This window comes from Camelina sativa, chromosome 2 (assembly GCF_030686135.1).
Source record: "Camelina sativa cultivar CO46 ecotype springtype chromosome 2, ASM3068613v1".
In the NCBI taxonomy this organism is placed as follows: domain Eukaryota; kingdom Viridiplantae; phylum Streptophyta; class Magnoliopsida; order Brassicales; family Brassicaceae; genus Camelina; species Camelina sativa.
In genome coordinates this window covers 27,019,197-27,045,876 of record NC_141881.1, presented here as the reverse complement: position 1 = coordinate 27,045,876, position 26,680 = coordinate 27,019,197, and the positions used below count along the sequence as shown (strand labels likewise).

The 26,680-nt window shown below is 39.7% G+C and overlaps 6 protein-coding genes and 1 pseudogene across 10 annotated transcripts; 5 read left to right on the top strand and 2 right to left on the bottom strand.

Moving 5' to 3' along the window:
• The first annotated feature begins 157 nt into the window (after positions 1-157).
• LOC104735628 (glucan endo-1,3-beta-glucosidase 9) lies at positions 158-2,085 on the top strand. The gene is made up of 2 exons (XM_010455458.2): positions 158-528; positions 922-2,085. Exons 1-2 carry the CDS (start codon positions 185-187, stop codon positions 2,012-2,014), a joined length of 1,437 nt encoding a protein of 478 aa, XP_010453760.2. The 5' UTR covers positions 158-184; the 3' UTR covers positions 2,015-2,085.
• A 160-nt stretch (positions 2,086-2,245) lies between these two features.
• On the top strand, positions 2,246-5,276 carry LOC104735613 (transcription initiation factor TFIID subunit 15b). 3 transcript variants are annotated; one of them, XR_759479.3, is made up of 8 exons: positions 2,246-2,596; positions 2,731-2,824; positions 2,949-3,600; positions 3,722-3,872; positions 3,953-4,031; positions 4,455-4,724; positions 4,897-4,952; positions 5,162-5,276. XR_759479.3 is itself a non-coding variant. In XM_010455445.3 (6 exons), the coding sequence occupies exons 1-6, from the start codon at positions 2,395-2,397 to the stop codon at positions 4,576-4,578; spliced, it is 1,302 nt and encodes a 433-aa protein (XP_010453747.1). In that variant the 5' UTR covers positions 2,246-2,394; the 3' UTR covers positions 4,579-4,890. The 3 variants fall into 3 exon arrangements, 1 of the variants encoding a protein (XP_010453747.1); XR_759478.3 differs by lacking the exon at positions 5,162-5,276 and having other exon boundaries at positions 4,897-5,149; XM_010455445.3 differs by lacking the exons at positions 4,897-4,952; positions 5,162-5,276 and having other exon boundaries at positions 4,455-4,890.
• A 2,652-nt stretch (positions 5,277-7,928) lies between these two features.
• LOC104735605 (cation/H(+) antiporter 25-like) lies at positions 7,929-10,917 on the top strand. Its single transcript, XM_010455431.3, has 2 exons — positions 7,929-8,413; positions 8,507-10,917. Exons 1-2 carry the CDS (start codon positions 8,114-8,116, stop codon positions 10,760-10,762), a joined length of 2,556 nt encoding a protein of 851 aa, XP_010453733.1. The 5' UTR covers positions 7,929-8,113; the 3' UTR covers positions 10,763-10,917.
• Positions 10,918-10,976: 59 nt separating this feature from the next.
• On the bottom strand, positions 10,977-16,606 carry LOC104735588 (N-terminal acetyltransferase B complex auxiliary subunit NAA25). 2 transcript variants are annotated; one of them, XM_010455407.3, is made up of 19 exons: positions 15,791-16,606; positions 15,540-15,696; positions 15,325-15,443; positions 15,163-15,237; positions 14,987-15,080; positions 14,778-14,896; positions 14,525-14,595; positions 14,227-14,368; positions 13,950-14,125; positions 13,656-13,858; positions 13,365-13,495; positions 13,201-13,277; positions 13,023-13,097; positions 12,736-12,928; positions 12,521-12,640; positions 12,290-12,428; positions 12,177-12,217; positions 11,842-12,096; positions 10,977-11,748 (listed from the first exon to the last, which is right to left on the bottom strand). In XM_010455407.3, exons 1-19 carry the CDS (start codon positions 15,935-15,937, stop codon positions 11,065-11,067), a joined length of 3,018 nt encoding a protein of 1,005 aa, XP_010453709.2. In that variant the 5' UTR covers positions 15,938-16,606; the 3' UTR covers positions 10,977-11,064. The 2 variants fall into 2 exon arrangements, with proteins under 2 accessions (XP_010453709.2, XP_019092748.2); XM_019237203.2 differs by having other exon boundaries at positions 15,163-15,233; positions 15,791-16,095.
• On the top strand, positions 16,303-19,351 carry LOC104735597 (sorting nexin 2A). The gene is made up of 5 exons (XM_010455420.3): positions 16,303-17,621; positions 17,718-17,927; positions 18,167-18,427; positions 18,528-18,614; positions 18,954-19,351. Exons 1-5 carry the CDS (start codon positions 16,494-16,496, stop codon positions 19,038-19,040), a joined length of 1,773 nt encoding a protein of 590 aa, XP_010453722.1. The 5' UTR covers positions 16,303-16,493; the 3' UTR covers positions 19,041-19,351.
• A 249-nt stretch (positions 19,352-19,600) lies between these two features.
• LOC104735577 (exocyst complex component EXO70B1 pseudogene) lies at positions 19,601-22,052 on the top strand (annotated as a pseudogene). Its single transcript, XR_015570840.1, has one exon. The product of XR_015570840.1 is annotated as an exocyst complex component EXO70B1 pseudogene (transcript).
• Positions 22,053-22,373: 321 nt separating this feature from the next.
• LOC104735567 (small ribosomal subunit protein eS4x) lies at positions 22,374-23,959 on the bottom strand. Its single transcript, XM_087471585.1, has 4 exons — positions 23,819-23,959; positions 23,441-23,518; positions 23,064-23,342; positions 22,374-22,942 (listed from the first exon to the last, which is right to left on the bottom strand). Exons 1-4 carry the CDS (start codon positions 23,819-23,821, stop codon positions 22,514-22,516), a joined length of 789 nt encoding a protein of 262 aa, XP_087327711.1. The 5' UTR covers positions 23,822-23,959; the 3' UTR covers positions 22,374-22,513.
• Positions 23,960-26,680: the final 2,721 nt, after the last annotated feature.

Sequence of the window (26,680 nt, the reverse complement as noted above, 5' to 3'; positions counted from 1 at the left end):
TAGTGAATGTAAAGCCCAAGCATAGCCCAACTTTTAAACATCCTGCCATTTTAATAGATTAATAACAGGGCTAAGTTGGCTGGCTGAATTATGAAACGACACGTAGTTTTCGTTTTTTTCTTTTTAACACTGATGAACTACTCTGTCCGACATTATCGTGGAACGAGGAGATTCACTGGAGTTGATGGCTGGTCGGCTGTTTCTCCTCATCCTCGCCGTCACGGCGGAATTGAGCCTGACTGTAACCACAGCCGGAGCCGTCGGCGTAAACTGGGGGACGGAAGCGTCGCACCCACTTCCGCCTTCGAAGGTTGTAGAGCTTTTGAAATCCAACGGCATTGCCAAGGTGAAGCTCTTCGATGCCGACCCAAAAGTTCTCCGAGCTCTCTCTGGTTCTAATATTGGTGTTGCTGTCGGAATCCCTAATTCTATGATTAAAAGCTTGAATGCATCCAGAAAGGTAGCAGAAAGCTGGGTACATGACAATGTCACTCGTTACTTCAATGGTGGAAACAGAGTTCGAATCGAGTATCTTCTTTCTCCTTCTCTTCCTCTTTTTTTCCAATTACAGCTACCATTTGGTTTTTTTGATTCTTTTGTTTCCAAGTTGAGATCTTTTTAGATTTCGGGTTCTCAATTTGGAAATTTCCTAGTTTGGTTCGTTTCTTCTGTTTTTGTGTGTTTGTGTGTCAAAGTTGGTACATTTCACATTTTGTGTCCGTTGCCACGTAAGTGTACATGCTCCTAGTTGTTAGCTACTTAGCTGAGAGATTTTACAAGCAGAAACTCAAATTCAGAAACACTCAATTGAATTATTTCAGTCACAACTTCGAAATATGTTTTTATTGTGAACTTATCTTTATAATGGTTTTAATATAAAAAATTGTGGAGTGTTCATCATTCACTTGGATTGGTTTGCAGGTACGTAGCAGTTGGAGATGAGCCATTTCACCAGAGCTATGGCAATCAGTATAGACCTTTTGTGATTGGAGCAGCTATGAACATCCAAAATGCTTTAGCTAAGGCGAGCTTGGGAAGTGAAGTGAAGGTCGTAGTACCTTCCAGCTTTGACTCATTTCTTTCTGAATCTGGTCGACCGTCTTTAGGACACTTCAGGGCTGATCTCAACAAGACAATGATCGAACTACTCTCCTTTCTCACAAAGCATCACTCCCCTTTCTTTGTCACAATCTCTCCTTTTCTAAGCTTTCACCAGAACAAGAACATCTCCCTTGACTTTAGCCTCTTCAAAGAAACAGCACAAGCTCACAAAGACAGACGTAAAACCTACAGAAACAGCTATGATCTGAGCTACGACACACTTGCCTCTGCATTGTCTTCAATTGGGTTCTCAGATGTGGATATCGTCGTGTCAAAGATTGGTTGGCCTACAGATGGAGCAGCCAATGCCACATCACCTACTGCTGAGGTCTTCTTGAAAGGACTAATGGCTCACTTGGAGAAAAAGACAGGTTCTCTGCTGCGCCCTCCGGTTGAAACCTACATTGGAAGCCTCTTGGACGAAGATCAGAGAAACATATCTTCTGGAAACTTTGAGAGGCACTGGGGAGTATTCACTTTCGATGGTCAAGCCAAATACGGTTTCAGTTTCAACCATAACTCAAAGAAACTGGTAAACGCGCAGAACGTTCAGTACCTTCCTCCTAAGTGGTGCGTGGTGAACAATAACAAGGATTTGTCAAACGTGTCAGCAAAAGCATTAGAAGCGTGTGCTGTAGCGGACTGCACATCGATACTTCCTGGCGGGACGTGTTCAGGTATCGGATGGCCAGGGAACGTGTCATACGCGTTCAATAGCTTGTATCAGCAAAATGATCACAGTGCAGAAAGCTGCAACTTTGGTGGACTTGGTTTGATCACTACCGTTGATCCTTCTGAGGATAATTGCAGGTTCTCAGTTCAACTTGACACTTCTCATTCATCTTCACAAATTCCTCATTTCTTTCAGAGTTGGCTTCTCCTTTTATTATTCCTGCTCTCTGTACCCTTTTAAAGTTGTAGTTAGTTACACAAATTTTGGATTCTGCCTCTCCCTTTCCTCTAATTTCTCCTAAATTAGCCAAATTTAAATCTGTTATTGGGCTGGGCTGTGAAGATTAGATGAGTATGGGCCTTAAGAACGACGTCGTCTTAATGAAAAAAACAAGTCCAGTTATTTTCTGGGAGCCGGTCGGTAAAGATAAGAATTTAAGATTTATAAATGTGTGTAATAAAAGGAAAGAATAATGACGCGAAATATAATGTCCAAACTATTTATTATTTATGAGAGAAATATAAATACAAGGACGCGAAATTTTATATTAACGTATTAAAAGCCTCTCTCTCAATTCGTTAAAAGAATTCTCTGGTCTCGTCTATCGCAAACCCTAGGTCATGGCTGGGATGTACAATCAAGACGGCGGCGGAGGTGCGCCTATCCCGTCGTACGGTGGTGATGGATACGGCGGAGGCGGAGGTGGAGGTGGAGGTTACGGAGGCGGTGATGCTGGGTATGGAGGACGCAGTTCCTCTGGCGGAGGTGGTTACGGTGGCGGCGGACGCGGTGGTTACGGTGGCGGCGGCAGAGGAAATCGAGGTTTGTGTTTGAGATTGTTCCAGATCTGATTGATATACCCTTACGATTTCTTTAGTTTTCTTCATAATTTGCGTATTTGCTTTTGTTAACTCTTTGTTTTCTTACCATCTGTTGGATAATTCGATTTAATTCAGGTGGTGGATATCAAGGAGGCGGCGGCAGCGGAAGAGGTGGTGGTGGCAGGGATGGTGGCGGCAGAGATGGAGATTGGCGTTGTCCGAACCCTAGGTAATGATTGCATTAATATATGGGATCCATTGTTTATTTCTATGTAGTTAAATTGGATTAGCTGTTGAATTCTTTTTCTTCAAGTATGTCTTGAAGTTGTTTACCCTCAACACTGTTTGTCTAGTTGTGGGAACGTGAACTTTGCAAGGAGAGTTGAATGTAACAAGTGTGGTGCACCTGCTCCTTCTGGTGCTGGTTCTGGTGCTGGTGGTGATCGTGGAAGTGGTGGATATAGCCGAGGTGGAGGTGCCAGTGATCGTGGGGGTGGTCGTGGAGGTAGAAACGATAGTGGTAGGAGCTATGAGAGTAGTAGATATGATGGTGGAAGTAGGAGTGGTGGTAGCTATGGTAGTGTTAGTCAACCGAGAGATAATGGTTCGTATGGTCAGGCTCCTCCTCCTCTTGCAGCTATTCCATCCTATGATGGTTCTGGAAGTTATCCTCCACCCTCGGGGTATGGAATGGAAGCAGTTCCCCCGCCTTCAAGCTATTCTGGTGGCCCTCCTTCATATGGTGGTCCAAGAGGGGGTTATAACAATGATGCACCGAGCCCTGGTGGTCGGGGTGGTAGGGGAGGTGGCTATGATGGTGGTAGTAGTGCTCCTCGACGGCAGGAATCTAGTTATGAAGAAGCACCTACTGAAAATCGCACCCAAGTCAAGCAGTGCGATGCGGATTGTGATGATACTTGTGATAATGCTAGAATATACATCTCTAATTTACCTTCGGGTGTGACTACTGATGAACTCAAGGATCTCTTTGGTGGCATTGGCCAAGTAATTACACTGTTCTTTTACTTCTGTTGTGTTTTATCATCTTGGAACAAGATTTTTCCTTGCCATGAATTCTTGTTTGTGTACTGATTGGGTGTTTACTTTCATGTTGGATTTATTATAGGTTGGAAGAATTAAGCAGAAGCGGGGTTATAAAGATCAGTGGCCCTATAATATCAAGATTTACACTGATGAGAAGGGTAACTTTAAAGGTGACGCCTGTCTGGCTTATGAAGATCCTAGTGCTGCACACTCCGCTGGCGGCTTTTTCAACAGTATGTGTTATAGAACTTGTGTCTATCTATAAAATTGTTTAAAAGTTCTGTTTGGTGAATGGTGGTGGAATGTTTTGTAGATTACGAAATGAGAGGCAGCAAGATTAGTGTAACGATGGCAGAGAAGTCTGCGCCCCGTCCTCCTACCTTTGACCAGAGGTAGCTGTCCTGATCTTTTATCAGCACTTTTTTGTTACCATTTAGCTGTAACCAATACTAGATTTTTGTGCTGTAGTTGTTTTAGGTTCTTTGCTGTATAATTTTGGTTGGGAATATGAGCTTTTGCTATGCTAAGTTTGTGTTCCTTGTCTCTTAAGACTGTATGGGACTTGTTTCCTAATGGGGTTCTGCTTTATGGGTCTGGCAGAAAGGGTTAAGTGAGGGTTTTTTTGTTCATGCTTCTTCTAAGCTTCTAGCATTTCCCCATATAAGTTGCATCTTTAACTGTAGGTTATCCATGCATTATAAGACTCGCCCTTGTTGTGTTTGGTCACTTCATTTTCAGTAGTAAGCTGGTTTTTAATTAGATGGTCTGTCTGATATAATATCGTGGTCCTTGCAAAACTTTTGTGAACTGCGCAGAGGCGGTGGTAGAGGAGGAGGAGGGGGTGGCTATGGTGGTGGTGGGGGAGACAGAAGAAGAGATAACTATGGTTCAGGGCCAGAAAGAAACCACCATGGGGGAAACCGGTCTCGTCCATACTGAGAGAAAGAGAGATCAACGAATCAGCTGTTATGTGTTCTAAGAGTTTTGTGTGTGTTGAGGGGGGAATTTTAGTAAAAATGTTGCGTTGATTTGTGGGGAAAAAATGTTCTATGAATCATCATATTGGAGAAACAAAAAAAAAAGAGGTAGGTTTTTTGTTCACTTTGACCTTGAGAGCAAAATTACCCCTTTTGTTCCCTACTTGTTCTGTTTCTTTTGGGATCTATTTTATTATGCACTTCCAGTTTATCTTTTTTTTTGTTAATGTTATGTTATGCTATTCTCAATGTGAAATTTCTTGTTTTTGTTTTATTGAAGGAAGCTGAAAAATTAACTGCAAATTGCATTGCAAATTGGTGCTATGATGATTTCAGGTGAGTGTCATTCATCTTGATTTACTTCTTTCTTCACCAGAAGTCTCTTTCTTGCTTGTCTTCCTTTCTTTTTTGACTCTGTTCAACACAAACAAACCAAGTCATATGTTGTTTTCACATTGTATTGTGTATGCATTCATTTAGGCAAACACACTTCCCTTTACAATTCTCGGAGTTATTATATTTATTCTCTCAAACTTCTTTTATAGAAACAACATATGTCCCACGAGAAATGGCAGGAGTTGGGGATTGCTAGGCACTTTTGTCTAATATGAAGTATGCGGTGACATTTCAAAGATCTAAGTTGTTGATTTTTAGTGCTAACTCACTCACCGAGGCTATATTTACAAATGATGGGTCTTGTTTTTGACAAAAGACAAGTTTTTGATATATAGTTCTATCACTCTTTGCACACAAAAAAAAAGCCAAAAAATAAAAATAAAAATATCACTCAATATAGATCGCAAAGACGAAAGAGAAGGGTGTCCCGTAAAAGTCTATGTATTTTATGCCATTTGCGACATAATAGTCACTTAGAATCTTGCAGTTGATGTCTGAATTGAGTCTAGTTGACCCGGCGGGATATGATGACGTTCCGGAAGTATATTTTGTTTTTTTCCACGTGGGTTTTCCGAAAGTTTTAACTTTGAGAAGCCATGATTTTTGGGTAGATGCCGGATTGGCTAGCCCTTGAGGCTAGTCTGTTTCCTTTAATGAAATTATCAGAAGTTTTTTTTTCTTCGTCCACATAAGCTTTCAGTTTGATTCCGAATGCAAATCTAAATAATGAACCAAGAATGAAAATGAAAATTCCCAAAGCAAAATGTGAATGGAGAATCGGAGATTATGTTGTAAATGTGGCGAGACGAGAAACAAAATCCAAGAAATTTGGAATTGGTTTTCAAGAATCCCTTTTATCAAAATCGGATAACATATGGTACCAAAACCGGATATTATATAGAAAGAGTAGTGGACTGCTGTTAAGAAGCAAGCACAGATTTTACAACTTTTAACCTGTATAAGACTGTAACTCTTGGCTCTTAATTAACTGTCTAGATGTGTAAAATCCAAGTAGACCATACTATTTTCCTATCCACTTGTTTTAAGATCAAATTGATCATAACTGTGAAATAAAATTTCTCACATTCTCCAAAACAACACCTCCATACAATTTAAATTTCAGTTAGGTGATTATTATTTCTTACAATTCAACATCTGAAAAGTGAAATTATGGTGAATGAATCTGATGTCTCCCTGTCCTCTTATATAAAAAGCTCAAAATATTACATACAAATAATGATAAACCTTACCCGTTACCATCTCTTGTATACAAGGCAAGATGCTCAACGAAGTAGGATATACACACATATAAGCAAGAAGAAGCTATGGAACTCAGGATGGATAGCGCCAACAACCATACATATATATGTATATGCAAACATACAAATGTTGTTGAGTCATGGCGCTATCCCTCCTGAGCTTTACAGCTACTTCTCTACTACTCTACCTTCTTCTACATATGTGTTTTAATATATGTTGTAATGTTAAGTACTTAGAGTTAGATACCTTGCTGTATATTTATAGTCAGTCTCAAGTGCCCCCAAGTTACAATATATTTCGAAAATGGTCCCCCAATTTAATATATTCGGCACTTTTAATGCATTCCCATACCCACATTAATAAATGTATTATTCACTAACAAATAGGGAGGTGAGACAGAGAGAGGGGATATAGTTTATACATTAACAGGGAAAATGGTGGAGAGCGTTAAACCTAAATTATATTTTAAGGTTTATGAATTTTCGTTTTAGCTAACAGTACTCATGAGGTCAGTGGACCATAGTAGACACTTAATTTGTCGGACTACTTTTCAATGAATTACGTCTAAATTATATAGTGTAGTTGTGCGCGCGCTACTGCATAAGATAAAATTTTGTACGATACTGGTAGCGAAAGTTTTGTTTTGTCGATGACGACTCAAACTCAGCACGGCCACAAGTCTCCGGTTAGACAAAACTCTGAGACATATTTATTGATTTTTTAATGAAAAATGTAGGAAAGTATAAGATTTGAGTTTGTGGAAGAACGCAAAAAGCGGTGATGCATTCAATATTGAGCATAGGTGGGATCTCCATTTCTCTTTTATTTCAGAATTTATTATTGACTATTGTGTTAATGTTATCATTTACAACTTACAAGAAATAGGTATATGTCCACAACAACAACAACAAAATTTCATCACAAGTTATCCATTTTATTTAACAAACTGTGGTATATATTTTTTGCTTTTGTTTCATGAATATCAACTTTATTTTTTTTATTTTTCTATGGATAAAATATTTTTTTAGAAATTGGTTTACAACTTTTGAATAGTGTTTAAATTTGGAAAACGTATTATTATTATGAAAATAAAAGGCATGTATGAAATGTAATTTAATATCTAAGAATTTAAAAAACTTATCTTCAAGAATTATATGCATGGGAGTTTGTGTTAGCCAGCTACCACGGCCGTACCTTGCACGTCCCGGTCCCTTTTATGTTATTGCTTCTAAATTCATCCATCCATTTTGTATTTTTATCAACTAAAAACTCATCCTATATAGAATGGAGAGTATAAACACATTTATTGGAGCTTTGGAGGAGTATGGCAAGATGTAAGGAATGAGTGAGATTATAATTTTCGGACATATTTGACCTCACATGTGATTCTTGATAACAATGCAAAAATGAAAGCTAGGAGATTCGGTGGTATTAGTTTCTCATTTTTTCTCTACATGTACTGCATATAAACATACAATACCATATACTATATATATATTCAAATCTTAGGAAAAAAGAACAAATATTCTTAAACGAGTATAACCAAAGTACAAAACAAATCGTTAAAAGTGCATTTTCAAGAAGAGATAGCGTCCGTGGTTACAGAGTGAAATATATAGATCATGCATAAAACATTTATACTGTCAACTATTTTTATGTGAGAAAACTCATAATAAGGAAATAAGGAAAAAAGTGAAGAGTAAGCGAAAACTAGAATTGATCCCAAAATGACGCACGTCCACATATATCGAAAACGAAACATGAGTCATGGATCTAGTGTTTTCTCTCACTCTCTCCATCGATGAGCGTTATCGTGATCTGAGAGAATAGTGTACGTACGTATGGTTAGGTATTTCCCAAGTGATGACAGGAGTGTCCTGCCTGCCCGCTTTGGATTCTTGCCGGGGAATCCAACCACCGCCGGAGAGGTCGTCAGCAGTCGTGTCTTCTCCGCCAGACTTCCAGTGGTTTGCCGGGAGATTCACGATAAACAACCGTTCGGAATGTTCAGAGGCGAAAATGGTATGAATTACACATTTTCAACCTTTTTGCTTGAAGCAATACTCATCATTTTCTTCATCAAAGCCGTTTACTTCATCCTTCGACCTCTTCGTCAACCTCGTATAGTCTGCGAGATCATCGTTAGTCTTCGACCTTATTATTTAATAGATCATAATGTATATCCATTGTGGTGCAAATTAATATTGACAAAAATGGTTGCGTGTGTTTTGAAGGGTGGAATGGTGATAGGACCGTCCATGTTAGGACAAAGCCGAAACTTCAATTACTATCTTTTCCCACCGATTTCGAATTACATAATCGCAAACTTGGGACTGTTGGGATTCTTTTACTTCCTTTTCCTCACAGCTGCAAAAACGGACGTTGGGGAAATCTTTAAAGCACCAAGAAAGCACAAGTACATTGCTGCCATCAGTGTTTTGGTACCGATTGCTTGCGTGGGAGGCACGGGTGCTGCCCTAAAAGACACAATGGATGAAAGATTGCAAAAGGCTTCGTCCATTGGAGGGGTCACGTTCGCCTTGGGTTTCACGTCATTCCCGGTCATTTACACTGTTTTGAGAGACATGAACCTTCTCACCTCAGAAGTGGGCAAGTTCGCCATGTCGGTGACTCTCCTTGGAGACATGGTAGGGATCTACGTGCTTGTTTTGTTTGAAGCCATGACGCAGTTTGACGGAGGAGGAGGAGCATATTCTGTTATCTGGTTTCTCATATCGGCGGCCATCTTGGCCGCCTTTTTGCTTTTGGTTGTGAAACGCAAATTTGATTGGATTGTCGCTCAAACGCCTTCGGGAAGACTCGTGAACCAAAACTACACCGTCATGATTCTCATGGGTGTCCTTGTCTATGCTTTCTTCACTGACATGTTCGGTATGGCTATAGCCGTAGGACCTATTTGGCTAGGGCTGGTGGTGCCTCATGGCCCACCGTTGGGTTCGACGTTGGCAATTCGGAGCGAGACCTTTATTAATGAATTCTTAATGCCTTTCTCCTTTGCTTTGGTGGGACAAAAAACCAATGTCTACTTACTTACCGACGAGACTTGGCCCAAACAGGTCTCTCCTCTCGTTTACATGAGCATCGTCGGATTCGTTACCAAGTTCATCTCCTCCACTGCCGCTGCTCTCTTCTTTAAAGTCCCCACCAGGGACAGTCTCACGCTTGGCTTAATGATGAACTTGAGAGGTCAGATCGAAGTTTTGCTCTACTTGCATTGGATAGACAAACGTATGGTAGGGTTACCGGGTTATAGTGTCATGGTTTTGTATGCAATTGTGGTCACGGGTGTAACAGCGCCAATCATCAGCTTCCTATACGATCCCACTCGGCCTTATAGAAGTAGCAAACACCGCACAATTCAGCACACTCCTCAACACACCGAGATGGGACTGGTACTTGCAGTCTCCGACCTCGAAACCTTCACTGGCTTGGTCACTTTTCTCGACTTCGCCTATCCCACTAAAACTAGTCCCTTGTCTATATTCGCAATCCAGCTGATGGAACTGGCGGGGCGTGCTCAACCGTTGTTTATTGAAAATGAGAAGCGAAGGAAGGAGGAGGAGGAAGAGTACGAGATGGATGGGGAAGAGCCTGCGCATACGAGGAGCAAGCGAATAGACCAGCTGCAGAGCGCCTTTAAGCTGTACGAAAAGAAAAGAAGCGAGTGTGTGACGTTGCATGACTACACCGCCTATGCTCCAAAGCGTCACATGTATCAAGATATTTGCGAGCTTGCCTTGATCAAGAAAGCCGCTTTTATTCTCTTACCTTATCAGAAAGAGCGTCTTCAAGACGCAGCCCTTACCGAGCTACGTGACTCCGGTATGCTATCTGTAAACGAAGACGTCTTGGCACACACACCTTGCTCCGTTTGTATCTATTACGAGAAGGGACGACTTAAAAACGCCGTGGCTCGATCAAGCCATACGAGGCAAGAAATGCACCGTTTAGTGGTTCTGTTTTTAGGAGGAGCTGATAACAGAGAAGCTCTGCATCTGGCTGATAGGATGACGGAGAACCCGGACATAACCATGACGGTGGTTAGGTTCTTGGCGTACAACCACGAAGGAGAGGACGAGAGGGAGAAGAAGCTGGACGATGGGGTGGTGACGTGGTTCTGGGTCAAGAACGAGAGCAACGCTAGGGTTAGTTACAAGGAGGTTGTTGTCAAGAACGGTGCTGAGACGTTGGCTGCGATTCAAGCAATGAACGTCAATGACTACGATCTGTGGATAACCGGGAGGAGAGAAGGGATCAATCCAAAGATTCTGGAAGGGCTGTCTACGTGGAGCGAGGAACACCAGCTTGGAGTCATCGGAGACACCGTGGCTGGGAGTGTTTTCGCCTCGGAGGGTTCAGTCTTGGTAGTGCAGCAACAAGTGAGGAACCAGAAGGGTGGTGATGGTTTCTTGAACGGCAAGTTTGATTACAAGAGTATAGTGTCCCCTTGGTCTTGGTCTCACAATTGATTTAGTTAGTTAGCACCATTTCTTCTTCATTTGATTAAAAACGAGTTTGTAGAATCTGCATTATTGGGATGGTTTGCTTTTTATTTTGTATCCAAATCAATAGACGAGTTAATAAATTTCCAATATAGAAGCAGTTTAAATGCTTAATTAGCTAAGCTGATCCTGTTTCATTTTTTTTTTCTTTTCAAAATGTATTTAAACATCAATCAATCTCTGTTCCTGTCATGAATGTATTTCCCAAAATGAAATAGCCAAGAAAAGCAGTGATCATTCTCTCAAGTGTTTGTTATAATGATTCAAGATCAAACATGGGACATCTGTTGCTTGACCGTTTCAAGTTGCTTTCTCTTAGATTCACAGATCTGGAGAAACTCACGGAGGACTCTTTGTTGTGCCATGACTGTTTTACGTGCAGAATCTGCCGTGTTCCACGACTTAAGTGCATCAAAGATGCGATTTCCAACCTCTGCTTCTTCGCTGGATGCGATGACATTCTCTAGAACCCCAAGAATCTGTCCCGGTCCTCCTGTTGCGTCTTCTGCTCTCTTCAGAGTTGACAGAAATCTCTCCACCTGATCATCTTCTGGATTGTCCAGTTGATTCTGTATCCAGTTTGAAACTTCTTGTATGGTGCTGCATAATGACTGTATAGAATCTTTGATTGTTTGTGACATGGGGGAGGAAGATAATTGATCTGAGTGTTGTTGATGATTTTTCTTCTTCTTTTTCCCAGATGGGAGAGACGAGCGGGTGCAGGCCTGAATAATAAGACTGTGCCACGCTAGCGGTTCAGTGATGATCTGAACCAAGACCTGGACATCAGAATAGCAAGAACTCATGTCTGAAGATCCCATTGATCTGATTCTATCGAGAATAAGCCTCTCGAACAGGGAGTTCAACACATGCCAATGCTCGTGGGAACTTAGGCTCCAACCATTCCAAAATACAGCAAAATTCAACCATTCCACCAAATTTGAACCAAGGCTCTACAGAGATGTTCCAACAAGGTTACTACTTACTAACAATAAGACCAGTTAAAATGAGTGCAGGCGGAAGGAGATAGGACTAGAAAAGCTAACCTCAGAAGTCCTTGCACCCTTTGAGATCTCTGTGATCATTTCTACAGCGTCACTGAGAGAACACCCTAACATTTTTGTGTATTCCTCCAGCAAACACTCAAGTTCTCCACTGATTTTGGTGTCACCCTTAGACCCATTGGTTTCAACACTCTCCTTTAATGCAGTTGACGTGCACTGAATAGAGAGATATATCATCCGAGGTAGAAGGGACTTTCTCTGGATGGCTAGTTTCATATTTTCTTCACGATCTTTTTTCTATAGACAACCAACAAATACAATCAGTATTAGATTGCATCCATCCCCAAGAAAAGATGTATGAATATAAACAAACGTACCTCATTCTCTTTGGGACAGTAAGAAATTTCTTCAAACGGACCTACACATGATGATTGATATTAAGAATAACACCACAATCATAAACAACAACTAATGTGAAGGATATACTGACCTAGTAGATAGTTTTTCTCAGGACAAGGTGTCCACCATGGACGTGTTTCCATATCTTCATTGAACCTCAGTGTCCTGGATCCAATTTCATCCGAGAGCTCCACAAGTTGAAATCCAGATTTCAGGTTTTCAAGAACACGCTACAACAAAAATACAGGCAACGTTAGATACATGAGAGGATCAAGTAAATGGACATATGGTAATTTCCATGATAAGAACTTGAATGAATTACCTCTTCTTCCTCAATGCTGTCTGCGTTCTGCTTCAATTGCAAGACAGACGCTTCAACCCTTGTAGCTAGGTACTGGTTTGAGTGCTGCAATCGTTGTTTGAATAGGACAAATTCGATAACCTGAGAATAGTAAATCCAGATAAGTCACGACAGGAACCGGTTGCCCACAGGAATATGGTAATGAAAAATTTGGAAGAGAAATCAAATTGTTTTACTTTTGAGTAATTTCTATGGCGGTAAGCAAGAAATGTAAGGTCTGCAGATTCTCTCAAATGATCATCCATAAACTTGAGATAGTCTTTTAGGAGGTTACTTAAGTCCACCCACATGGGAGATTCCAACATTTGACGTAGAATATGGTGTGAAACTGTTTCCGTCAAGATGTTCTTCACATCAAGAGCTTTATACCTAACAGATGATAAACAGGTGGATCAGTAAAACGAGCTGAATAAGTGTTTTCTGTTTCCAGGCAAAAACAAGTATAACTGAGAGCTATGAATACCGTTCAAATGCAAGCGGAAGAGCACCAACATATGAATATATGTGTAACAGCAAGATCTTGTACTGCCAGACATGTCTGTGGAAACAAAAATTAATAATCAAATGGAGACCTATCAAAGCCATGTTAAATCCTTTGGCATTTAAAACAAAAGCAGCAGGGGAATATATGGTGTACTGACCCTCTGATGGTTAAGCCAAGCTCAAGAACCATGATAGCTTCAGCAAGATAGCCAAAATTTCGAGTTCTCCAGTATAGCTGGAACCAATAGTTAGGTTAATTAATATATAACAATCCTTTATGGAGTACAAGGAAAGCGAGTGTGTTGAACACAAAAGAAAGTACCTGGACCAACATATTGCTAATCAAAGATAAAAGTTCTTCCCCAAACATGCTCTCTTGAGGGTCCAAGTCCTTAGAAAGAGCAAGATTTTGGCAGTATAACTTTGCCAGTTTGACAGCAGAGGCTTCAATTTCTAGATATTGAGGGAAAAATCGAATTGGAAATAGATTCAGATGAACATATTCAAAGAGGCTATCACAAAAGAGAAACATGGCTTGTAGATTCGAAATTTAGTTTTATAAGCAGTTACAAAAAGGAAATTGCATAAAAAGTATGAAGGTAAGAGAACACACCGTCAATAGGGAGCTCAAAAATGTTTCCCGTCAGTTCTTGGACTTTGAGAATAGTTGTTGTTTGACCAAGCACTTTGGTTGCTGATTCAGAAAAAGAGTCGGAATTTTTCACTAACATTCCCACAAATTCTGTCTTTTTATCTGGGGATAGTACATGTAGGTATGCTTCAACATCGGAGGCATAGCACGCTAAATGACCAAATCTGCATGCAAAGCGACACAAGATCAGAGGGATATAAGAATGAGTATGATTTGTTGATAAAAAAACAAGATCAACTCCAAAGGGTTTCATACTTATGAAAATATTGCAGTAACGATTCTAGTAACTTGTTTTCGTTCTTCTTCCCAAATAAGAACTTTCTCTTCTCAATCTCAAGTCCTGCCAAGTACGGACCCCTTAAATTACTATTCTCAGTGTCAATCTGTAATTTCAGCACCAAATCTGAAGCACTTGATATACGAGAATCAAACTGCAGTGGAAAGGACAACAGATTATACATAAGTCAGAAATTAAGAAAAAAGCAAACGAAGAATTGAAACATTAAGCCAGGCAAGTGGGTAATATGATCACCATTTCTTCCGTAAGGTGAGAAAATTTGCATTCTATGTGCTTTGTTGGATGAATTTGATCAACATTGTCAAAGTATTTCCAGATGCTGTCATCTTCAAGCAGACAGCCGAGATAGTGCAGGAAACACTCCCAATCATCTGGACTGCCAAGTGAAGAGATATTCAATGTTAGTATCCTGGCATGATATGCACAGGCCTGAGATAGAGAAACACTCATATAACCAATCGGATATAATACTGGAAACATTCCCAACTCTAAAAACACTGAGATTTGAGATGCTCATGCCTTGAAAACATACCTCAATTCTAAGATTTTTTTATAGACATCAACAGCGGCAGAATAGTCGTTTGCCCTAGCAAGGAGTCTACCCTGTCAGCTTAAAGTGAGAGCGTTTTTGTGTGAGCATACAGCAATAAACTACGTATACTAATATATATGTATATCGATACGTTCCATTCAAAACTAGGGAAAATGTACTATTTCTATGGTCTACGGTATACAAAAAGCATGAAGTTTAGTGGTATTTCCGGCCAAAAAGCCGTAGAACCTACCTGTATCCGTAGTTTATCGACTTCAATCATCAAAAGAGATCCCAAATCTCCAGAAAGGACTTCTAGACCATCATTGTATTTGGATTGTTGTTCCAGCAAAGAGATATACACCATGAGAGCTGAAAATTCAAGTAGAAGGAAGGCTGAAGAAATCTGAAATAGTTCCAGAACTAGTACAAAAGAAGAAATTGGTGGAAAAGTATATTTACCTTCTGGCTCGTGCATACTATGAGAGGCAATGTGCTTCTTAAGTAAACCCTCAGCCAGAAGCAACAGCTTCTCCCCACTCTTATCACATAGCACCTGTCAAAAATCGTCACAACTGTAAGCAACAGAAATACCAAACTGTTCAAAGAAAAAGGAGAGGAAATAATTGAGGCAGTACCTGTAATTGGATGCTACAAACTGCCCAAAGTAAAAACCTTTCTTCTCCGGCAAGTTTGTACATTTTCATGGCTGTCTGTCAGAAAGCAAGACATAAGAACAGAGAAATAAAGACTGATGATACCAGAACCGAGAATAGTGTTCATCCAAAAGAAAGACCAACCTGTTGCTGTTTCACAAAAGAATATTCACGAACATAGCAATTGAAGAGCCCCATCATAAGCTCCAAATTATTAGGGAATTTGCCACAGGCATGAGCATAACAACTAGTAGCCAAGTCCACTGATACAAAATTTTAAACAAACGTATCAGATATATATAACCAAGAAGTTATAAACCACAAGGTTTCCAAGTTCTTATTTAAACGAGTGCACTTACAATGATCAAGTCTCTGCAATACAATTTGCAAAGTACTAAGAGTGAGATCATCCATCAAAGCTAAATCATCTTTATACAAAAGCTCTTTAGCATCCAAGCAAACAGAGAGTGCCTCATCTTGTTTCCCCATTCTCTCATGAATCAAAGCTTTAAGCGCCTGTTAAATGCAACAGCATTCCAATCAGATTACGTTCCCGTTAACAGAGTAGAGAAACAAAGAAAAAAAGCCAATGATGATGGGTTACACTTACTAAAGCATAAGGTGATTTAGGGTACTTAGAAAGAAGCGCAGTGACGAGCTTGAGAGCATTTTTGAACTGACGAGAATCAATTGCATCCCAGATGGGTCGAACACGGCGCTCCGGTATCCCACCCGCTAACCCGAATTTGGAAGACATCTCTTTTTGAGAAGAAGATAAGAGTTTTGTCGGAAAACCACCTTTTTCGAAAGTGTTTTATGAGTTTGTTTGACCTTTTTACACAACTCAGTTGCAGTTAAACTCAGGATTCGATCAGGGGAAGCTCCTCTGCAAGCTGCTAAACTAGAATACTAAACAAAACCTAATCTGCCTGTTTGGTTGCGGTTATATGTCTGTCTCTATCAAGGATAAAGAATTTTAGATTGGGTTTCTTAATGGGCCTTTACTTAAGCCCTTTACGTGTTACTGTAGTCAGATTCTTCATCACGTGTCACACTCATTGGCAGATTGAATTTTGGACGAGACTTTAAGCCACCATATTCACGTGCCACCCCTAATCCGCCAACGGTGTGCACGTTAGTCGCCTGCTCCCATAGTCCCCACCTGCGCATTTTAGCCACTCCGGTTTCTTTTAATGCGCGATTAGCCACCGTCGCTCAGCATCACATTTCAGGCGATCTCCGTTTCTTCTTCCCCCAAATCATCAAACCCTAATTTTCGATTTAGCTTAGAATCTTACACCGGAGAAGACGAAATGATGGGCTCGGAGAATGCCGATGGATTCGAAGAGACCAATCTCAATTCACAGAGGGAGGATATGGAGAATCTCGACCTCGGAGTAGATGGCGACGCCGGCGGTGACGATCCTCTGAAGAAAAGCGTTGTCAACGGCGATACATCGAACTCTGGCTATCGTAGCGCTATGTCAACACTCTCCAACGTCCATGACCCGCTCTCGCCGCCACCAACTGTCATGATTCCGGCTGATTCTGATCCACTCCTTGCGCCGCCGTCGGCTTATCAAGATTTCAGCAGTTTCGGTTCTAAGCCGATCAGCAGCGATAACTCCTACATCGAGCCTCCATCTTATGCAGATGTTATCTTTAGTCCCTTTGATGAGAACTCGGATAGTGAAATTAACGGAGCAGAGGATAGTAGTCTTCATAGTCAATTCTCAGATTCACTATCGAGATCTCCTTCTTCTTCAAGCTCTGATTACATCAAGATCACTGTATCGAGCCCTCAGAAAGAGCAGGAGACTTCAAATTCAATTGTTGGAGGAAACACTTACATCACTTACCAGATCACGACCAGAACGAATCTTCCTCACCTTGGTGGCCCATCGGAGTTCAGCGTACGAAGAAGATTCAGAGATGTTGTCACATTGGCAGATCGATTGGCTGAGTCGTATAGAGGGTTCTGCATACCACCGCGTCCAGATAAGAGCGTCGTAGAGAGCCAAGTAATGCAGAAACAAGAGTTTGTGGAGCAGAGAAGAGTTGCATTGGAGAAATACTTGCGCAGGCTAAGTGCACACCCTGTGATCAGGAACAGTGAAGAGTTGAAAGCGTTTCTTCAGGCGCAAGGGAAGTTGCCGTTACAGTTGAGTACTGATGTGGCCTCTAGGATGTTGGATGGCGCGGTGAAGCTTCCAAAACAGTTGTTTGGTGAAGGTGGAGCCTCTGCAGTGCCAGTGCAGGAGGTGGTTCAGCCTGCAAAAGGAGGTAGGGATCTGCTGAGATTATTCAAGGAGCTGAGGCAATCAGTGTCTAATGACTGGGGTGGATCAAAACCACCTGTTGTTGAAGAAGATAAAGAATTCTTGGAAAAGAAAGAGAAGATGCATGATCTTGAGCAACAAATTATCAATGCCTCACAGCAAGTAAAATTTAATCCTTGTTTGTTGAATTATGCATCATTCTGTTAGTATGTAGTATCCTGCTTGAAACAAACCTTTTTGTGGATTATTTATTTGTAGGCGGAATCCCTTGTGAAGGCACAGCAAGACATGGGGGAAACCATGGGTGAACTGGGATTAGCATTCATTAAGCTTACCAAGTTTGAGAACGAAGAAGCTACTTCCAACGCCCAAAGAATCCGTGCTAATGATATGAAGAATTTAGCCACTGCAGCTGTAAAAGCAAGCAGATTTTATAGGGAGTTGAATTCCCAGACTGTCAAACATTTGGTAAATATCTATTGAACTACTAAAATATACAGTTGCCTCATTGCTGTTTATCAAATAAAATAAATGAAAATAAAGGATTATTATGATTAAGCAATTGACAGATTTCTAAAATCTCCTGATGCTTAGCGTGTATCCTCATCGTAGACTAAGACTAGTGAACTGTCGGCTTATATATGGAAAGTTTGCTGGACTTCTAGCTTCCCTTATAGCTGTTCTTGTATTTGAATTGTTCATTTCAGGACACACTCCATGAGTACCTTGGCATGATGATGGCTGTCCAAGGCGCATTTGCAGACAGATCTAGTGCTTTATTGACAGTGCAAACTCTTCTATCAGAGCTTCCTTCGCTGCAAGCAAGAGTTGAAAAGCTAGAGGCCGCATCTTCAAAGGTATTTGGCGGTGACAAATCAAGGATCCGGAAAATAGAAGAGTTAAAAGAAACCATCAAGGTCACTGAGGACGCAAAAAATGTTGCCATCAGAGAGTATGAGCGGATCAAGGTATTCAGTAATAACTCTATGCATATCACAACTTGTGCTGATGTACGGACACAATATGATTTTTTTTGGTTGTGCTATTTGTAAATTTGTATCATTGCAGGAAAACAATCGATCTGAGGTTGAGAGGTTGGACAAAGAAAGGCGTGCAGACTTCATGAACATGATGAAGGGTTTTGTTGTTAACCAGGTATGTTATTTATAAGTATGCAGCACATAACCATTAGAAGGATGAAACCTTATTGCCCAGTAGAAGTGTGTCTGTGTAGAATGAGTGAAGAATGATAAGGAGATTATTAAGGTTAAGCAACAAATGTGTGATTCCATTCTTAGTGAGATTTCAAGAGTGGAGAAGTTGATAAAATTGAATGTAAAGAAGGCATTCATGGCCCGCTTGTAGGCAAGTGAATGGTGAAAGCTTTGAATGATAATGCTGGTGAATAGGGAATAGGAATACATAAATCTGCTAGTAAAGGAATAGAGTGCAGTATGAAAAATAAAGAGTTGTTTTCTTGGGTTGTGGATGCAGGTTGGATACGCAGAAAAAATGGGCAACGTCTGGGCAAAGGTTGCAGAAGAGAGTAGCCAATACGATAGAGAGAAGCAGAGCAGCTAACAAAAAAAAAAAGAGTTACATAGAGTGAACGAACGATGTTCATTTTGGGCATAACCATACCAAATCCATGTTTGGCACAGAATCACATTGCGTAATAATTGTTGTCAAAAAAGTGTAGTAGTTTCCATTTTCATATGTTGTATCTATCTGATAGAGTTTGGTAAAAACATTCTTCTTTGTTTTCGTTAGTTGCTGTAAATTAGTTTCTTCTAGAAGCATCTCCTGACTGCATCTGCATTTGACCTCATATACCCATTGTTTTCACTTTTCACTTTTCTGGTATGCCGCAAAAGATATATGAGTTTGGTAAACGTTCTTCTTTGTTTATAGTTGCTATAAATTAGTTTTCTAGAAGCAATCTTTGACTGAATTTGCATTGACCTCGTAGGTCATACCCATTGTTTTCTGGTAAGCCGCAAAAGATATTCTTTCCTGAAAAGTTTTAGGGAGTTTGATCGAGGGAGAAATTGAACCATCAAACCACCAACCTTACTCGTAAACCGGCCGGTTTTATCTCCTCACCCGGTTAGAAACAATAAGAGCCGAGACCAATGAGGCAATGACAGAAAAGTCACGAAGACGTCAATATTAACGAAAGCGAGATTTTCACAAAAAGACAGCAGAAATTATCGCAATATTACACGCCCGTGCCATTTTTCAAACAACGCGGCCAGGTCAAAGATCACGTCTGTCTTAAAAGGGGCAAATTCGTCACTTCACAGAGGTTTCTTCTTCTATCCATCCAGTCTTCTTCCTTGCTTGGAACTTTCTTCGTCTTCGATTCCTTGCTTTCCCCGCCGATCTCGCTTTGTGACCTTTTTATTCAGTAGTGACTCTTAGAGATTACAGAAAAAATAAGCTCAACACCACACTGATTCCACACCATGGCGGAGAATGGTGAAGAGAAGTTACTAGCTGTAGCCCGACACATAGCCAAAACACTTGGCCATAACGAATCCATGGCCGATGATATCTTACAGATCTTCTCCAACTTCGACGGTCGGTTTTCCCGCGAAAAGCTAGCCGAAGGTCAAGCTGGAGAAGATGGATCCGGAGTCTCTGTACTCGAACGAGCTCTCAATTCAATAGACGTTCAGATCTCTCGCTTCGTTGCCGCGGATCAACCTATCTGGTCCGATCCTTCCGATTCAGCTTCTTTTCTCGATACGATCGATGAGTTAGTTGCTATCATCAGAGAGTGGAGTCCTCTGGCTTCTGAGAAACCAATCGGCGTGTGTCTAGCACGCGCCGACGATATGATGCAGCAAGCTATGTTCCGCATCGAAGAAGAGTTTAGGTCGCTTATGGAGCGTGGAGCTGAGTCTTTCGGACTTAATCCTCAGGGAGACGCTGGTGGTGGGACGAATCATCGTTTCGACTCTGAGGAAGAAGAAGATGACAACGACAGAGATTTCAACGACGGTGATGATAATATCCAGATCCCAGTGGCGCAGCCACTCACTGACCACGATCTTATCATCGATGCTCTCCCGTCGGCGACGATCAACGATTTGCACGAGATGGCTAAGCGTATGCTTGGCGCTGGTTTTGGTAAGATGTGTTCTCATGTTTACAGTGCTTGTAGGAGAGAGTTTTTAGAAGAGAGCTTGTCGAGGTTAGGGTTACAGAAGCTTAGTATTGAAGAAGTTCATAAGATGCCTTGGCAAGAGCTTGAAGATGAGATTGATAGGTGGATCAAAGCTGCTAATGTCGCTCTTCGTATTCTTTTTCCTAGTGAACGTAGACTCTGTGACCGTGTCTTCTTTGGTTTCTCATCTGCTGCTGATCTCTCGTTTATGGAGGTATGTCGTGGCTCTACCATTCAGCTTCTGAATTTCGCGGATGCTATTGCTATAGGAAGTAGATCACCTGAGAGATTGTTTAAAGTGCTTGACGTGTTCGAGACGATGAGGGATTTGATGCCTGAGTTCGAGTCTGTGTTCTCTGATCAGTTTTGCTCAGTTCTTAGAAATGAAGCGGTGACTATTTGGAAAAGATTGGGAGAGTCGATTAGAGGTATATTTATGGAGCTTGAGAATCTGATCAGGCGAGATCCAGCTAAAGCTGCTGTTCCAGGCGGTGGTCTTCATCCGATCACTCGTTACGTGATGAATTACCTCCGTGCGGCATGCAGATCCAGGCAAACTTTAGAGCTAGTGTTTGAGGAGAGCAATGGTGTCCCTTCTAAAGATTCAACTCTGTTGACTGTACAGATGTCTTGGATCATGGAGCTTCTAGAGAGTAACTTGGAAGTGAAGTCCAAAGTGTACAAAGATCCAGCCTTGTGTTATGTGTTTCTGATGAACAATGGGAGATACATTGTTCAGAAGGTGAAAGATGGAGACCTAGGATTGCTCTTAGGAGATGATTGGATACGGAAACACAACGCTAAAGTGAGACAGTACCATATGAATTATCAGAGAAGCTCATGGAATAAGATGTTGGGGTTGTTGAAGGTGGATAATACAGCGTCAGGTATGAACGGTTTGGGGAAGACTATGAAGGAGAAGCTGAAGCAGTTCAATATTCAGTTTGATGAGACATGTAAAGTGCATTCGACGTGGGTAGTGTTTGATGAGCAGCTGAGAGAAGAGCTGAAAATCTCACTGGCCAGGCTTTTGGTACCGGCATATGGGAACTTCATTGGAAGGTTCCAGAACCTTGGTGATATAGGTAAAAACGCAGACAGGTACATCAAGTATGGAGTTGAGGACATAGAGGCCCGTATCAACGAGCTGTTCAAAGGCACAACCACGGGAAGAAAATGAAGGTAAACAGACACAAATAGCCACTTATGACATGTTTGTAACGAACCACCTGCTGATTACCAATAGCGAATTCTTGCAGGGTGGATTTGTAACATGTATTGTATTGTATCCTTTTAGACAGTTAGCTCAGCTCTGTTGTGTTTTATAATGTTGTATTGTATTGGAATCAAGTTTTTTTTGTCTTTGTAAAAAAAGAGAAAACAGTTGAAAGATGGAATGGTCAGAGACTCAGAGGCTTCATACTGCGAGAACCCTGTATTCTATCAACATGTTCTAAGGCTTTCCTCCTAACAAATAAAGCAAGAACTAGAATGGAGGCTAGGAAACAACATGCTCTAAGGCCTTTTAATCTTGTTTTCTTTCAACCTTAAACCTCTGCTAGAAACAAGATTTTTCTTTATTTTGCCAATTCTCCATAAATGTATATAACTAATCACCAAAATACAATAAGCAATATTATCAACCATGAAATCAAGAGCTGCAGGCTGCAACCATAACCAGACAAGTAGAAATGCAGGAAAGTAGAAAACAGGAAAGTAGAAAACAGGAAAGGACACAACGAGGATGTTTGAAGTTTTTTTCAACTCTTGAAATAAATAACTTAACAGAAGTTCCAAAACTGAGCAGAGAACCAAAAGAAACGAAGTGAGTCTAGGAAATATGAGACGTCTAACGAAGCATAACAAGGAACTGGAAATCACAAAATTAAGCAGCCTGTTGATCACCGAGCCTCTTCCTGGCCTCCTCGATGATAGTCAGCTTAATACCTTTACCCTTAGGAAGAGACACCCACGGCTTGGTTCCCTTGCCAAGGGTAAACACATTCCCCAACCTTGTTGCAAACTCATGTCCTGTTGAGTCTTGGATGTGGATTGTCTCAAAGCTTCCCTTATGCTTCTCACGGTTTTTAATCACACCAACACGCCCTCTGTTTCTACCTCCTGTAACCATCACAACATTACCAACATCGAATTTGATGAACTCCACAATCTTGTTGGCCTCAAGGTCGAGCTTGATGGTGTCATTGGGCTTGATGAGCGGGTCAGGGTAACGGATGGTGCGTCCGTCATATGTGTTCAGGTAGGGAATGCCTTTCTGCCCAAACTGGATAGATCGGACCTTGCAAAGCTTGAACTGCACAGGGAGAATTACAGAAGAAATATTGATACAACACATCTTACAGAACTTGTTCTCATAAGGTCAAAGCATCAATCTAAAAGAAAAACACTAAACAATGAGAAGAGGAGGCGCAAACCTTAGCTTCCTCATCCCTGATGGAGTGGAGACGGAAACGTCCCTTGGTATCGTAGAGAAGACGGAAGTTCTCATTGGTCTTTGGGATAGACACAACATCCATGAAACCAGCAGGGTAAGTCTTGTCAGTCCTCACTTTACCATCAACTTGGATATGCCTTTGCATCAAGATGGAAATCACTTCACGGTAGGTAAGAGCATACTTCAACCTGTTCCTGATGATAAGGACAAGGGGAAGGCACTCCCTGGACTTATGAGGTCCTGAAGATGGTTTTGGGGCCTGTGTGTAACCAAAAAAAATGAAGAACATAGTCATTCACAGAACTCAACGAGAGAAATATAAACTGAATCAGCCAAGAAGAGACTAAAAAGACTTACAAATGCACCACCAAGTTTGTCAAGCATCCAGTGCTTTGGGGCATTGAGCCTCTTCAAATGCTTCTTCAAACCCCTCGCCTGTAAAAAAACAACAAAACAAATGATAGAGCCGTATCAAGAACACTGCCAAATGCAAATATATGTCATCATCATCATGACCTAGAGCAACAACACATCTGAGATCTAAGGAGGACAGATCTACGAATTATCGAATCAATCCAACTAAACTACTCAGAAGACAACTAAACATTTCTCGACATCACTAACACAAACCAAGCTAGAACAGAGAGAATTGAGAATCGAGCTAACAAACGATGTAGATGTAAACAACTACAAAAGCTAGAACAGAGAGAGAGAGAGAGAGAGAGAACGACGAACCATGCTGGGAGATTGCTAGGCGTATCTCCGATCTGAATGACTTCTCTTAAGAATAGCTCCGAACGACTGGTGAGAGAGACAACGAGAAAAACCCTAATTGGCCATTTAAATATGCTCTTCCATTCCATCTCTACCCTTAAAAACTATGTTAGGGTATTACGGGCTAATCAACCAAAGGCCCATTATCTATTTGTTTGGATTTCATATTTGATGTTCCCTTTCTTGGGCCTTTTTGTTGGACCAACATCACTGTATTTATATTTCATAATTCGATTTTTTTTTAAATTAACATTTATATAACCAAAATAATAATTATATTTTTATGTATATAGCTTGATACTTTTCCATCAACTCTGTATTTTGATAATTTTGAAATGTTAAACAAGTAAAATGTTTTAGGGGGTGTTATTGGATTGAGGATTTTAATAGATTTTAATTAACCCAGGACATTAGTGGATTTAAAAGTCTAATGCATTTGTGTGGACTTTATAATGCATATAAGGTGGATTTGAAAGTCACTGATAATGTATTTTTGGTGATTGTTATGGATTTTTTAAAAAGTTATTGTTAGAAAAAAATATATATATATCCATAAACTGTGTTATACACCAAAATTATATTAAATTAATAACACCCAGACTTTTACGCATGTCATAGAAAACTTGAATTAAACTGTATTTGTTTTCAATCCAGATTTTTGGTGTAATTAAAGAACCCAGATGTCATGAACCCAGAAAAAAAAAATTAAAGAATACAAAAAAACACAGATATGATGAATAAGTGTGATTATATACAAAGGGTTTGAGGAGGAAGAAACAGAGATTGAACCCAGAAAAAAAAAAGTGTGATTATATCATAAACCAAAAAAAAAGTTATAGATCATGAACCCAGAAAAAAAAGTTAAAGAACACAAAAAAAAAATTCTCAAAAATAATACATATCTGATGAATAAGTGTGATTATATAAAAGGATTGAGAAAAAAAATCAAACAATAATATGTCAAAGGCTAGAGATCCATCTAAAGAGAGGAGAAGAAAATGAAATGATTGAGAAAAGTGTGGTATTGTGTTTGTTCATATTTTAGAAGCAAAGTACGTTGAAATCCAAAATCACACAAAATCCAGTAAATATTGAATAACACTAGATTTTAATGGATTTTTAAAAATACCCAATTGAATAACACCTGATTCTTAAATACATCAAACTCCTTTAAAAACCACAATCCAATAACGCCCCCTTAGTCTTTTAGTTATAAAGATTGAAAAAAACGAATCCTTGGCAAATCTATTACAAAAAAAACAAAATTTATTTCCTCATTTAAAAGAAATTTGTATTTTTAAAATGACATTTATTCTATAAAAACTAACATAAAAGTTGTTAAAAATGCTTTCCCAATTCGCTTCTACTATTAATTTTATGTATTCACTGTATACTGTACCACCTCCTTGGTTGGTTGACTTTCTGTACTATCCTTTTACCGTTTAATAAAAGTTTCAGTTGTTAAAAACAAAAAAAGTTGTTAAAAATGCATCACAATGTCATTGGTATTTAGTGTTTCTTTGGAATAAATTAGTTTATTAGGGTACAATAGTAATTACAAAGTCAATATAATTAATTAGTTTTCTTTTTTTACAACTCAATGGGTTAATCTGAAATATCTTTGGAGACATTCTATTTGGGTGGCTTAGCTTCCAAACCGTAAAAAAAAAAAAAAAATCATTAATTATGATCAAAATTTTAAAATTAATTTTTTTTTTAATTGTTAACCAATCAAAATCGGAAAACTAATACTTGATATCATATTATTATTATTAAAATTAAATATGATTTTTCAATCACCTTTGTATGATCTTATTTTCAAACTATATTCATCCATAGTTATCAAGATCTATAAATGTTTTAGTTGACTTTTGACAAACACAAGAACCATGTATATTTGTATAACACAATCATAAGTCTTCGATAATTATAACAATCTCAATACATGGATTTGGTATGAAAATTATAGATCACGATAGAAGTGACTAGTTTGGATGAGAATTAAAAAAGGGTAGTAGGGCAAGTCTTCAAACAAGTCATTCCTTCTTTTGTCATTATTGCATCCTTCCTTTGTATCAACTATCAACGCAAATTAAGACCACATATACATATTATGATATATCAATACAATATGCTTTATCAGATATTAACGAAGCAAATAGTTTAAGAGGAATGAATATGCAAAACTTACTTGAGAGACGGTGGTGCAGGAGGGCGTTTGTTGGGATCACAAACGCCGAAACAGAGGTCCTGACACTGGTAATTATCTTGGCCGCATTTGGTCATGCAATTTTTGTAACACACCTTCGACAACTGGTCTTTTTTTGTTTCATTAGAAGCCATTCCATCGCATGCTGTTAGACGACATCCCATCAATATCAATGCCATCACCATCACCATCATACACATTTTTCCTGCCATTTTTTTCTTTTACAAACAGATATAAAACTCAAAGTAAGTTTGATATTGTTGTTTCTTCTTTGATAATTGATATATGATATAGGTGATGGAGGAATGTCTATATATATCAAATTTTTCCTTTTGTTTCTAGTCTTTGTGTTGTTTTTCAGCATTAGAGTACATTTTATTAGGAGATGGAGAACGATAGACCGAAATCGACGGTCGAGATGACAAACCCAAAAATAGAAATCATTAAGATATTATTCTAGAAAATATTAGATAAATGTTAATATTGGGTTAGGAAGTTTAGCATTATCAAACATGTATAAATAATATTTAGTTTACATTTATCTTTATCTTAGTTTAAGAAACTCATCTCTATATAAATTGATGTATCTTGTACCATTATAATGATGAGAGTCT

Bases quoted from the DNA above. Each gene is read 5' to 3' on its own strand.
- LOC104735628 (XM_010455458.2), top strand. From the start codon at position 185: ATGGCTGGTCGGCTGTTTCTCCTCATCCTCGCCGTCACGGCGGAATTG. The intron at 529-921 runs GTATCTTCTTTC...ATTGGTTTGCAG, and splicing joins GGAAACAGAGTTCGAATCGA to GTACGTAGCAGTTGGAGATG.
- LOC104735613 (XM_010455445.3), top strand. From the start codon at position 2,395: ATGGCTGGGATGTACAATCAAGACGGCGGCGGAGGTGCGCCTATCCCG. The intron at 3,601-3,721 runs GTAATTACACTG...GATTTATTATAG, and splicing joins TCTTTGGTGGCATTGGCCAA to GTTGGAAGAATTAAGCAGAA. The intron at 3,873-3,952 runs GTATGTGTTATA...AATGTTTTGTAG, and splicing joins CGCTGGCGGCTTTTTCAACA to ATTACGAAATGAGAGGCAGC.
- LOC104735605 (XM_010455431.3), top strand. From the start codon at position 8,114: ATGGTTAGGTATTTCCCAAGTGATGACAGGAGTGTCCTGCCTGCCCGC. The intron at 8,414-8,506 runs GTTAGTCTTCGA...TGTGTTTTGAAG, and splicing joins GTATAGTCTGCGAGATCATC to GGTGGAATGGTGATAGGACC.
- LOC104735588 (XM_010455407.3), bottom strand. From the start codon at position 15,937: ATGTCTTCCAAATTCGGGTTAGCGGGTGGGATACCGGAGCGCCGTGTT. The intron at 15,081-15,162 runs GTACTGCCTCAA...GATTTTTGACAG, and splicing joins TTTGTAGCATCCAATTACAG to GTGCTATGTGATAAGAGTGG. The intron at 13,859-13,949 runs GTATGAAACCCT...CTTTGCATGCAG, and splicing joins TTACTGCAATATTTTCATAA to ATTTGGTCATTTAGCGTGCT.
- LOC104735597 (XM_010455420.3), top strand. From the start codon at position 16,494: ATGATGGGCTCGGAGAATGCCGATGGATTCGAAGAGACCAATCTCAAT. The intron at 17,622-17,717 runs GTAAAATTTAAT...ATTTATTTGTAG, and splicing joins TTATCAATGCCTCACAGCAA to GCGGAATCCCTTGTGAAGGC. The intron at 18,428-18,527 runs GTATTCAGTAAT...GTATCATTGCAG, and splicing joins GAGAGTATGAGCGGATCAAG to GAAAACAATCGATCTGAGGT.
- LOC104735567 (XM_087471585.1), bottom strand. The intron at 23,343-23,440 runs GTAAGTCTTTTT...GGTTACACACAG, and splicing joins ACAAACTTGGTGGTGCATTT to GCCCCAAAACCATCTTCAGG. The intron at 22,943-23,063 runs GTTTGCGCCTCC...CTCCCTGTGCAG, and splicing joins TCAGGGATGAGGAAGCTAAG to TTCAAGCTTTGCAAGGTCCG.